Raw genomic sequence first — 12,722 nt, 5'->3', positions numbered from 1 at the left:
AGAGGAGAATGATCAAGAGACGGGAATCAGAGGGAGAGAGTTCAGGAGCAGCTACAACTCTGAAGGGGATAACAGAGCAAATGATAAGTGAGCCACAGAACGATGGTCAGTGACCATTGCTGGCCCAACAACATTCAATATCCACAGTCACACATGAAGAACATCCCTTAGGTGAGATGCCAGAGAGCTGATGGTTCCTGTTGCACTATGATAAATGAGTAGGCTAAAAGACTGCTGATTCCCCCTTGAACTATGAACCACCCACAAAAAAAAATCATGCATTTCACAGAGTTGTAAACTGATCAGTCTTCACTTTGAATCTGACCACATACCTTCTATATTACAGCTGCATCACCCAGGGCTCTTCAGTCAGGAAATGAAACAAATTGGACTAATTATTTAAGATGAACATACATAGTGCAATTGTATACCTGGTCCTATAGGGGGTGCTGCTGCCACAGATATTAAACAAAAATCAGGGTTTGAATTAACCAGATTACAAAGCCAACAGTTATTTTTAACAAATGTCTTTCACATGACTAGCTTTCATCAGCAGGAGTATTTTATTCATGTTTACCTTGCAACATCCATTCCTCTCCATCTCTTCTCTAGTAATAGTTTAAACTACACATTATATTACTGCAGTTTTCGTTAAGGAATACTGTTCCTTTCAGTATCCAAATCTTATGCCTCACAGTTTACAAATTACCTAATCTATCCAGGAGAGCCTTGCCCTTGCCTGGATTAGTGCAGTCAGGAGGTTCACTTGCAATAGAATCACAAATGAGCTGCAATTCTCCCGCATGATTTATAAGATATAAACTCTGCAAATGCTATTTATAAAACCACTCTTATCGCAATATGTGACAACAGTTTCGATCTCTTCATCATTCTACAAAAATCTGATAGTCAGTCAGAGGGCACCTCAGCACATTGTGGTACAGTCAAGGTGGGACAAAAATCTGGCCTGGTTGGTAGAATTGATTAACACACACTGCAAAGAAATGACAAAAATCCATTATTACATAACAGGTCAAGGATCTGCTGGACACTCCAAAAGTTAGTAGCTTTGTGGTATAAGCAATGTTTTTTGACATTAGTGAGGTGGTTTCTTCTGCTGTACTCTTCTGTGTTTATGAGGATTCTGTCCCACTTTTGCCTTCGCACTTTTCTTCGTATCTTGAAGTAAATCATCCTCCGAGATTGGCTCAATTATTGCTCCCATTTTTGTCACAATTTTTGGCATAGTCAATTTCTGCGTTGCTCTCTCGGTATTCCACGTATTCCCAATGGGGGCACAGATACTTTTCTCAAATTGATTCCGATGGGAAAATGGGAAAGGTAGTTCATTTACCTGCATCAAAACAAAGAATTCAGTGTTTGGAGCCCAGGCAAGATTATTTATTATTCACACACTAGTAGCAAGGTGACAGAGTCCATTCCTGTTAAGTAAATAGTGGCTTCACGAAGGATTTAACTAAATAGAATTTAGCATGGAAGTATTACATGCATTTCGCTAAAATAACTGTCTTAGCTCCTGACAGTAGAACCTGAGAACACACAGGATAGCAGTAGACCATACAGCCCATCGAGCCTGCTCTGCCATGATCGTGGCTGATCTTGGGCTTCAACTCCACTTTCCTGCCCCCATCCTTTGATTGCTTACGACACCAAAAATTTGCTATCCCAGCCTTAAATGTAGTCAATGATGAAGTGTCCACACAATCCTCTGAGGTAGAGAATTCCAAAGATTCACAATCCTTTGAATGAAGAGATTTCTCCTCATCTCAGTCCTAAAAGACTGACCCCTTATCCTGAGACTGATTTTCAGATTCCCCATCCAGCGGAAACATCCTCCCAGTGTCTACACTGACAATCCCCTTCAGAATCTTGTATGTTTCAATGTGATCACCTCTCATCCTTCTAAACTCCAGGGAGTATAGGTCTCTCATCAAAGGACAACCCTCTCATCCCAGGGACCAATCCCAGTGAACCTGCACTGTATTGCCTCCAATGCCAGTATATTCTTCCTTAAATATGGAGACCAAAACTATACACTATACTTCAGGTCTCATTAAACAAGTGTAGCAAGACTTTCTTATTTTTGTACTCCAATCCCCTTGCTATAAAGGCCAACATGCCATTTGCCTTCTTAATTGCTTTCTGTACCTACATGCTAACTTATTGTGTTCCCTGTATGAGCACACCCAACTCTCTCTGAACATCAACATTTACAAGCTTCATGCCTTTAAAAAAAATTCTGCTTTTGTATTCTTATGACCAAAGTGAATAACCTTACACTTCCCCACATTATAATCCATCTGCTATCTTGTTGCCCACTCACTTAACCTGTCTATATCTCTTTGCAGCCTGTGTCATCCTTGCAACATTCCCACCTATCTTTGTATCAGAAAACTTAGATAAGTTACTCTGTGTCTTTGTCTAAGTCATTAAAATACTATGTAAATAGCTGAGGCCCCACTAGTCACAGCCTGCCAACTTGAGAATGCCCCATTTATGCCTACTCTGCTTCCCGTTCGTTAACCAAATACTAGTTTTACTGCCCAGTAAAGAATGGATCTGTACAGATCAGAAATGTCTCAAGTGCAATGTCCATTAAATAGCAATTAACAATTAATGAGTAATTAAATAAGTCAGAGTGGTGGTAGAAGAGCTACATTTGAACTCCACATCTATGGGTTGGGAAAATTGCCACTTTTCTATTAACCTTTTCTGGAATGTATGCAAATGTTGATGTCAGGGGCTACATGATGCCTTCCAACTTGAATAGTCTGCCAACATTCATTGACAAGGCAAACAAATGAAGAATGCTCATCTGGGTGAGGAACCCAAGGAGAGATTACAATGGGTGAGTCACTGACCAGTTATTTAGGGGTCATTTACTATTATTTCAGAGCAGTAAGAGTGCATTGAGAAGAAGAAAGAAATATAAAATGCTCAACACATTTAGTTTAAAAGAATGCTGTAAAAATCTGGATTTTCCTTGTCCAATTTCTATTTATTTACTATTCCCAAGTGGGAGTGAAGGATCAGTGATAACACTCTTGTGCAGGTGAAAGCTGCATACAGCATAGCAATGACAATAATCCTGCAACCCCTCACAATAAGCTCCATTTTAACATTTGGAGGTGGCGCACAGAACTTTGAGAACACCACCAACTCAACTGAAATAAATAGTCATGAGGGTTTGCCCTTGAGCTTAATTTGCTGTATTTTACTGGAAAATATTTTTGCAGTACAACATGCATACAAAATTTTAAAAAGTCCGTGTAAGAATGGATTCCTAAAGAGAACCTGAAGTTAAATCGATTCAAAGACAGAACTATAGAATTTGATAGCTCATTCACTGGAACACGTCTGTGCTAGTTCACTAATCTATCCATTTAGCTCTAAATGTCCACTCTTTCCCCCATATCTCACCGTACTTTTTCTTCTTTCAATTATTCATTTGCTTCTGCTTTGAAAGCTTTTGCAGCTTCTGCTTCTACTACTGTTTTTGATAGGACAATATATCAACTTATATTTATATAATGCCTTTAACAGACTAAACTGTCCTACAATGCTTCACAGGAGCATTGTAAAGCAAAATTTGACAGTGAGCCACACAGGAGATATTAGGGCAGATGACCAAAAGATTAAAAGAAGCAAAGTTTTCAAGCAGCAAAGCAAGGTAGAGAGGTGGAGAGGTTTAGGGAGGAAATCCCAGAGCTTAGGACCTTGGTTGCTGAAGGCATGGCCACCAATGCATACAAACATACAAATTAGGAGTAGGCCATTCAGTCCCTGGAGCCTGCTCTGCCATTTAATAAGATCACAGCTGATCTGATTTAGTCTCTACTTTCCTGTACCCTATAACTTTGTCAATCAAGAATCTATCTAACACAGCCTTAAAGGTATTCATTGACCCTGTCTCCACTGCTCTCTGGGAAAGAGAATTCCACAGGCTAACAACCCTCCGAGAGAAAAAAATGTTCTCCTCAGCTCAGCGTTAAATGAGATCCCCCTTATTTTTAAAGTGGTTCCCTAGTTCTAGTCTCTTCCATTAAGAGAAACATTCTTTCATAATTAAACATTATTAAAGACATTATAGCAGGGTACTTAGAAAAATTCAAGGTAATCAGACAGAATCAACATGGTTTAGAGAGAGGGAAATCATGTTTGACCAATTTATTGGAGTTTTTTTGAAGAAGTAACATGTGCTGTGTATAAAGGGGAACCGGTGGATTTACTGTACTTAGATTCCAGAAAGCATTTTGATAAAGTGCCACATCAAAGGTTATTGAAGAAAATAAAAGTTCATAGTGTAGGGGGTAACATACTGGCATGGATAGAAGATTGGCTAGCTAACAGGAAACAGTTGGCATTAATGGGTCATTTTCTGGTTGGCAAGATGCAATGAGTGGTGTGCCACAGGGATCAGTACTGGGGCCTCAACTTTTTACAATTTATATAAATGGCTTGGATGAAGGTATGGTTGCTAAGTTTGCTGATGACACAAAGATAGGTAGGAAAGTAAGTTCTGAAGAAGACATAAGGAGGCTACCAAGGGATATAGATATGTTAAGTGAGTGGGCAAAGTTCTGCCAAATGGAGTATAATGTGGAAAAATGTCAAATTGTCCTTTTTGGCAAGAAGAATAAAAAAGCAGCAAATTATCTAAATTATGAGAGATTGCAGAGGGATCTGGGTGTACTAGTGCATTAATCGCAAAAGGTTAGTGTGCAGCTACAGCAAGTAATTAGGAAAACTAATAGAATGTTATCATTTACTGAAAGGGAAATTGAATACAAAAGTAGGGAGGTTATGTGTCAGTTATACAGGTCACTGATGAGTCCACATCTGGAGTACTGTGTACAGTATTGGTCTCCTTATTTAAGGAAGGATGTAAATGCATTGGAAGCAGCTCAGAGAAGGTTTACTAGACCGATACCTGGAATAGATGGGTTGGTCTCATGACAAAAGGTTGGATAGGCTAGGCTTGTATCCACTGCAGTTTAGAAGAGTAAGAGGCAACTTGATTGAAACATAAGATCCTGAGGGTTTTGACAGGGTGGATGTGGAAAGGATGTTTTGTGTTGTGGGAGCATCTCAAACTAGGGATCACTGTTTGAAAACAAGAGGTTGCCTATTTAAGATAGAGATGAGGAGAATTTTTTTCTCTGAGGGTTCTGAGCCTTTGGAACTATGCTTTCACCACCTTTTGATGAAGAGTCTTTGAATATTTTTAAGACAGAGGTAGATAAGATTCTTGATAAACAAGGGGGTAGGTGAGAATGTGAGTTCAGGTTATAATCAGATCAGCCAAGGTCTTATTGCTCCTAATTTGTATGCTCACACATATGTTTATAATTCATGTTACTCTCCCACCAAATATTCATTAACAATGATAACTATTGTACTAATACAGTGACTGTAACATAGAAAAATACCTTAAAGTGCCTCACATACAAGTTTGGAAAAAAACCTGACAATAAGCCAAGGAAGGATCGACTACGTCAAAGAGGTGGGTCCAAGGAAGGCCTGAAAGGAGGGGGAGATGGAGGGCTGAAATGTCAACGTCCTGTGGGCTACAGGTTATGTTAAAAGTTCATGCTGTGACTGTGTGTAACTGTATTAACATACATATTGTTTACTGGTGGGTATTTTCATTGTCACATAATTATGGTCTAAAATACGAAGTAATAAAACCTCCCAGATGGACTGACAAATTTCCATGAAACCACTAACTTAACATTCCCTCATGCCATATTTCAAAAGTTGAAAAGTGTAGTCATTCCTGTTGGAACTGTTTATTTTATAAAATAATTTGATCCTATCCTAATGGCTGTTAATATGCCTGGGTCAGTAAATAATTTAAAAAAACAAACTTCTTAGGCAAGTTGTACCAATATACCAAAAGGTTTGGGTTTCATTTTGAAACATTCATTCAAGACATTACTTGGAATCAAACCTTCACATTCTAGCAAGACAGTATCTTCCTCCTTTATTTATGGTGAATTGTGCTTAGTAAAGAATAAAAGGTGCTGGAAAATGGAATGTTTTTCTAGTGTTCAGAAAAATCATTCACTGCTCAGGTATAACATGGATTAGATTCAGAGGAAAGCTCCCTCTAGTTTGCTCCAGCAATTTGTTTCAACATTGAACTGCATCATCCAGTACACCAGTGTGGTGGCACATTTTGATGGCAGTCGTCATTTTGGGTTCTCTGAATATAACATGTGTGTTGAATTGTGAGAAGTTTGGGCTGTGAAGCTAACCTTCCTAAAAACTGGGTTTAACTGGCCAAACTCAATACAAACATCAAGTCTGGCCCAGATTCAAGTCCAAGTTTGAAGTAAAATGGCATATCACCAAACACCCCTTGAAATTCTTATTCATGTACATATCTAGTATTCATTCCCATGGAATGGACTGTATATTTATCAGATCTTGAGCTCAATAGTGTGGTAACCCCCTCACCTGGTGTGCTGCAACGCCAATGTCTCGTTTTTCACTGATTATGACATTAGGCAAATTTTGATCCTTCCTAGGCGGAGGCGGGGCAGCTTTAATGCGGAATCTAGAGAGAATCAGTAACAAGAGTACAATTAGGGCTAGGCAAGATGATACTTTCTCTTGACGCCTGTAAAATAAAAACACCTCCAAAATAAGAAGTTCAACAACAACATGTTCTCTTTCATTTTTAGATTTGTGCAAATGAAGAAGTATCAGATTTTCTTTTAAAACTGCTCTCATAAATACTGCTCTAAATCTTTCATAATAATGTCCCATCATTCTAGACCTTACAACATTGAAAGCAGTTGGTTTTGATCTCCCCTATCCAATCCATCATAATTTTCAATACTTCAGCTGAATCACCCTGTACGCAACTCTGCTTTAATGAAGAAAGACAAAGGAAATTGGGTTGTTTCTAAATTTGTTTTCCCTTATATCAAGCAGCATACGAGTGAACCTGTGTTGCAGCCTATTGCTTCAGCATCCTTCCTACAGTGTGTCATCCAAAACAGCTCTCAGTACTTCGATTATGGTTTGACAGAAGTTTTATATATAATGACCCTGTACCTCAACTTTTATATTCTAAACCTCTTACCATTAAACCCAGTATTCCCAAACCATTTTTATGGCCTTAGGCACATCAACTGCTGTTTTCAAATGTCTTGTTTTGTAAATGTCAGAACCCTCAAAATCTCTGTTCTTCCCATATTCAAAGCATAATTTCTATCATTTTTTTTTAACCAAAAAATATACCAGCTCACAAATTAAATTTCTTTGCCACTTTTTGGTCCCCTCCACCATCTTATCAATATTCCCTAGCAATTTCTTTTAGTCATTAGATTATTTACTGCGGGCAGGATTTCCCGGTCAGCGTGCGGGATGACGTCGGGCAGAACTCCCGACATCACCCCGCATCATTTCAATTTTCAGGTCGGCGGGGGCGCAGCCAAATCAGCAGTGTACCTGTCGACCTGTCAACGGCCTATTGAGGCCATTTAAAAAGTAATTTCAGTTGTTAATGGACCTGCCCGTTCAACCTTGGCAGGCAGGCCAGGAGCCCTGGCGGACTTCAGAGAAAACATGAAACCTCATCCACGGGCAGGATCAGGTTTCATGTAGGTTTTTAAAAATTTAATAAAAGTTTAACTAAAAGAGATGGACATGTCCCGACTCATGTGACAGTGTCACATAAGGGGCCATGTCAGGGAAATTTTATTTTTCCAATTTTAACATTTTTGAATTTGGCGCTGGTCTCTGAGGCAGCACTTAGGGAATCCTCCCCCCCACCCACACAGGGAGCGCACACTTCCTGGCAGACGTCACGCTGGACTGGCCTTAATTGGCCCGCCCACGTAAAATGGCGGTGCGCCCCCGATTGGGGGGTGCCGATCGGAAGCGCACCAGCACGCACCAGCTCCAGAATTTGTCCCCTGATGGGGGGAAAATTCTGTCCCATGACTTCCTCTTTAGCACCCTTTACAATTATGGACATTTCCTTAAGCCTGCATTCTAAATCACTGAAGTACGTAGTGAACAGAAGTGGTACCAGAATTTATGGGATGCTGCTATCCACTTCTAAGCACTGCTTACCTCCTATTCTGTTTCCACCCTTCTAACCAGTTTTAAATCCAATTTGCTACCCTCTCCTTGATCATTTAACTGACAGCTTCCTGTATAATACTTTGTCAAGTTGACCAGAAGTCCATATATGACACAGCCATTGCATCAAAAATATGTCACCTCCTCAAAGAGTTTGGTTAAGTTTTTAAAGCACAATCTTCATTTCTGAAATCCATGTTGGCTGCTTCTAATTACTTTCTCTTCATCCAGATGGTTAGTATGTTCACCTTTCATGAAAGATACCAAAATTTTCCTTACCACAGATGTTAAATTAATAGGCCTGTAATCATCTGGTTTAACAGTGTCATATAATCGAAGATAAAAGCTAAATACTACGGATGCTGGAAATCTGAAACAAAAACAGAAAATGCTGGAAAGCTCTGCAGGTTTAACAGTATCTGGGGAGAGAGAAACAGAGTTAACGTTTTCAGTCCATATGACTCATCTTCAGAGCTAAAGAGAAGTAAAAATATGAAATTTATACTGTTTAAGGGGGGTGGAGCAGGTGAAGCTGGGTAGAAGGCCAACAATAGGTGGGGGCAAAGGAGAGATTGACAAAAATGTCAAAAGGACAAAGGGCGTGTTAATGGTGGTGGTAAGGGCTAAAGGAAGAGCTGACGATGCCATTAAGGTAAAAAAGCAGAACGTGATAATAGCAGGACAAGGGTAAGCTCTCTGGAAAGAACAACATGAACAAGTAACAAATGGCCCTTGTGGGGTGGAGGTGGGGTGGAGGGGACAGCAGTGGGGAAAAAAGATTGAAAATAGGATAAAGGGTGGGGATAAAAATGAATAAAAATGAAAATAAATAAAAATTGAGTGGATAAAAAGTAAAAGTTAAAAAATTAACAGGGCCCTCAACTGTGTCTGACCCATCTCCTGTGCCTTTGCCCTCACACCTTCCTCTCCCTCCCGGAACCATGATAGGGTCCCCCTTGTCCTCAGTTTTCACTCCACCATTCTCCACATTCAAAGGATCATCCTCCACCATTTTCGCCAACTCTAGCAGGATGCCACCACCAAACACTTTTTCCCTTCACCCCCCCACCAGTCGGCATTCCATAGGGACCGTTCCCTCCGGAACGCCCTGGTCCACTCCGCCATCACCCCCAACACCTCATCCCCCTCCCACAGCACCTTCCCATGCAATCACAGAAGATGCAACACCTGCCCCTCTACCTCCTCCCTCCTCACTGTCCAAGGGCCCAAACACTCCTTTCAGGTGAAAGCAGCACTTACTTGCACCTCCTTCATTTTGGTCTACTGCATTTGCTGCACTTAATGCGGCCTCCTATACATTGGAGACACCAAATGCAGATTGGGTGACCGCTTTGCGGAACACCTTCGGTCTGTCCGCAAGCATGACCCAGACCTTCCTGTCGCTTGCCATTCCAACTCATCATCCTGCTCTCATGCTCACATGTCTGTCCTTGGCCTGCTGTAATGTTCTAGTGAAGCCCAACGCAAACTGGAGGAGCAGCACCTCATCTTCCGATTAGGCACTTTACAGCCTTCCGGACTTAACATTGAGTTCAAGAACTTCAGACCATGAACTGCCTCCTCTATCCTCACTCCTTTTTTCAATATTCATTTTTATTTTTTACTTTTTATTCACTTATTTTTATTTTTCATTTTTATTCATTATTTTATCCCCACCTTTTATCCTATTTTCAATCTTTTTTCCTACCATTGTCCCCACTCCACCCCCACAAGGGCCATGTGTCACTTGTTCATGTTGTTCTTTCCAGAGTGCTTACCCGTGTCCTGCTATTATCATATTCTGCTTTCTTACCTTAATGCCACCATCAGCACCTTCTTTAGTCTGTACCACTACCATTAACACCCCCTTTGTCCATGACATCTTTGTCAATCTCTCTTTTGCTCCCAACTATCACTGGCCTTCTATCCAGCTTCACCTGCTCCACCCACCTTAAACAGTATAAATTTCATTACATTTTTACTTCTCTTTAGCTCTGAAGAAGAGTCTTACAGACTCAAAATGTTACCTGTTTCTCTCTCCACAGATGCTGTTAGACCTGCTGAGTTTTTCCAGCATTTTCTGTTTTGGTTGCTGAACATAATCTAAGAATAGTTTTCAACATTTTCATAATTTTCTGTGCAGAGAATCTGCAAATATTGAATATGGGGAGATCCCCATACTAATTTTTGATAGATTCTGTAAGCTAGTCAAAGGAAATTGTGTGATAATCGGAGAAAATGTTTTAATTAGTATACTGCAAGAATAATGTGCCAGTAAGTCAACAGGGATAGATGCAGTTTTAGTAAGACACTTTACAATTTTCCAGCCAGTTAAGCTTGATAGAATACAAATTGAGAAGACCCAATCAGAAATACTATGGTGATCTCCACATATCAATTATCTTTCTTGTTTGGTTTTCAAGAGACATGAAAATGCTCATCAGTCTTCCAGTTGCAAATGAGCATCTTCCTCAGCATCATTTAAAAACATCATTGCAAAAAAAAAATGGTGGGGGGGAAGGAGGGGACTCAAACAGCTTGCTAGAATAGAATATACACATTCCAATATTTCTATCACATCTTCAACAAGATGTTTGCAATCTCTCAACTTTCTGTACCTGGCTCAATTTGCAAAATATTTAACTATAACAAATCATCACAGTATGCGAAATTGCTGAACATCCAAAAAATTAGAAAATAAAACTTAGATGGTTTCTGAAACACCATCTGCCACTTTACTGCCTAGGGAATTCTACAATAGCAGTTCTATATAAACTTGAAAAAATTGTCCCACCAAGCCTTCCACCCCATATTGCCGATCTCCGTAGACTATTCCTAACTCTGTTATGAATCAAACAGATCTATTAAATCTCTCTAGCCCTCAGTGCCTTTTCTTGACATGTATTAAAACAATTCCCTTTTAAAGATATCAACTGACTCAGAATTAACCTCTGTTCCATATGGAGTGAATATTAAACACTTCTTCATTGCTGAAAAAGATTGAGATCTATAGTCCTAACTTACCAATGACCTGTTTACATCATGGTCATTCTTCCAAGAGACCTACCTTCTTCTCTTTTTTGCACTTGGTTGAAGACCTTGTCCTGCCCACTCACCCCACCCTGGCAAGATTAAGTCGATGTCTTTTGGTTTGCCAGCATCAATCTGCCTCTGCTTGTCTTTTATGAATTCATCAATGACATCATCTGATGCAAAGGCCTCCTGGATGACCATGCGCTGGTCCTCTTGTTCCTCATTCTAATGTGAAAGAATAAGTTAAAAATTATTTCAAGAACAGAGGCTCACTGTAATTTCCAAATGCAATGTATTTATGTCTATATTTATTTTCCTGTCACATTTTATACCTTAATTTGATGTACTGCATATATTTAATTAATGCATTGTATAATATTATTTTAACTACATATCCTTTTCTTCTTTATCAATGTTATTCAGTGATTTCTTGTTGAGGGCCACAATGTCAAATAATATTTTGCCCAAGGAGCACTGTAAGGGATGTTGCAACACAATGTACAACTGCAAGACAGCATTGGTTTCTGCTGACAGTTCTAGGTTCCTGGTTTCAGTTGTGCACGATTAGCAGTTACCACATGGAAGCAAGACACCTTTCCAAAGGAAAATTAATTTTCTTTTTTTTAAAAAATCAATAGTTTAACTAGATAGTTTTAGTGTAATAGGCCCTTTCACAGGCAGTAATGCTTTACCTTGATGGGCAGGCGGGCAGCCGAACTCCGCCACCGAAACGGGGCCCGCCGCCATTTTGAGTGGGTGGGCCAATTAAGGCCCGCCCAGTGGCCTGCCCGACAGGAAGCGCTTTGCACTTCCTCTGTGTGTGTGTGTGTGTGTGTGTGTGTGTGTGGGGGGGGGGGAATTCCCCATCTGTCACAGTGTGCTCTTTCGCACGCCCTGAGACTAGGTGCTGTCCCAAGGAGATTACTGACAGTGTCAAAAACATTAAAACTAAAAAAATATAAAAATTAACATGTCCCCCTCATGTGACAATGTCACACAAGATGGGAAATGTTAATAAAAAGGACATAACCTTTATTAAAGTTTATAAAAACAGACATGAAACCTCATCCTGCCAGTGGATGAAGTTTCATGTTTTATCAGAAGCCCGCTGGGGTTCCTGACCTGCCCGCCAGCCTTAAGGTTGGACGGGCAGGGTCTTTAATTATCTTAATGATCCTGTCAATGGCCTCAATTGGCCATTGACAGGTCGGCGGGCGGACAGCTGATTTCACTGTCCACCCGCCTTCCTCAATATTTAAATAGGTTCCTCCGGACGTCATCCCTCGTCATTTTCCCGTCGGCGAGCGGGCCCCGCCCCCAAATTGCCGGCGGGAAAAGTCTGCCCGTTATGTTTTGTGGAAGAAGAAAGAAAGCATTTGAATCCTAGTTTAGTCAATTCAGTATTCCACAACCAGGAAGATCATGAATGGAAACCCAAAGGTGCAGAAGCATCAAGTTTATCAAAGGGCTCTGAGGCAGAAGTGTGGCAGGCTGCAAATAGCCCATGGGCCACAGGTAAGTACCATGTTTAACTTAATGAACATGTAAAAGTTACACTCAAAACACATCATTAT

At 40.3% G+C, this 12,722-nt stretch overlaps 1 protein-coding gene across 2 annotated transcripts in view; it reads right to left on the bottom strand.

The window, feature by feature from the left end:
- Positions 1-544: 544 nt before the first annotated feature.
- Positions 545-12,722, bottom strand: part of LOC144683733 (U3 small nucleolar RNA-associated protein 14 homolog A) — a 51,129-nt gene continuing 38,951 nt past the window's right edge. For both annotated transcript variants that reach the window (XM_078547065.1, XM_078547064.1), the window contains exons 12-14: positions 11,183-11,373; positions 6,481-6,580; positions 545-1,354 (exon numbers count right to left, since the gene is read on the bottom strand). In XM_078547065.1, coding sequence (XP_078403191.1) covers positions 1,097-1,354; positions 6,481-6,580; positions 11,183-11,373 — 549 coding nt within the window. In that variant the 3' untranslated portion in view covers positions 545-1,096. The remainder of the gene's footprint in view (positions 1,355-6,480; positions 6,581-11,182; positions 11,374-12,722) is intronic.

The sequence above is a fragment of the Cetorhinus maximus genome, chromosome 8, assembly GCF_964194155.1.
Source record: "Cetorhinus maximus chromosome 8, sCetMax3.hap1.1, whole genome shotgun sequence".
Lineage (NCBI taxonomy): Eukaryota > Metazoa > Chordata > Chondrichthyes > Lamniformes > Cetorhinidae > Cetorhinus > Cetorhinus maximus.
Note: the sequence above shows the minus strand (reverse complement) of the source record. Positions and strands in the feature narration are given on the sequence as shown.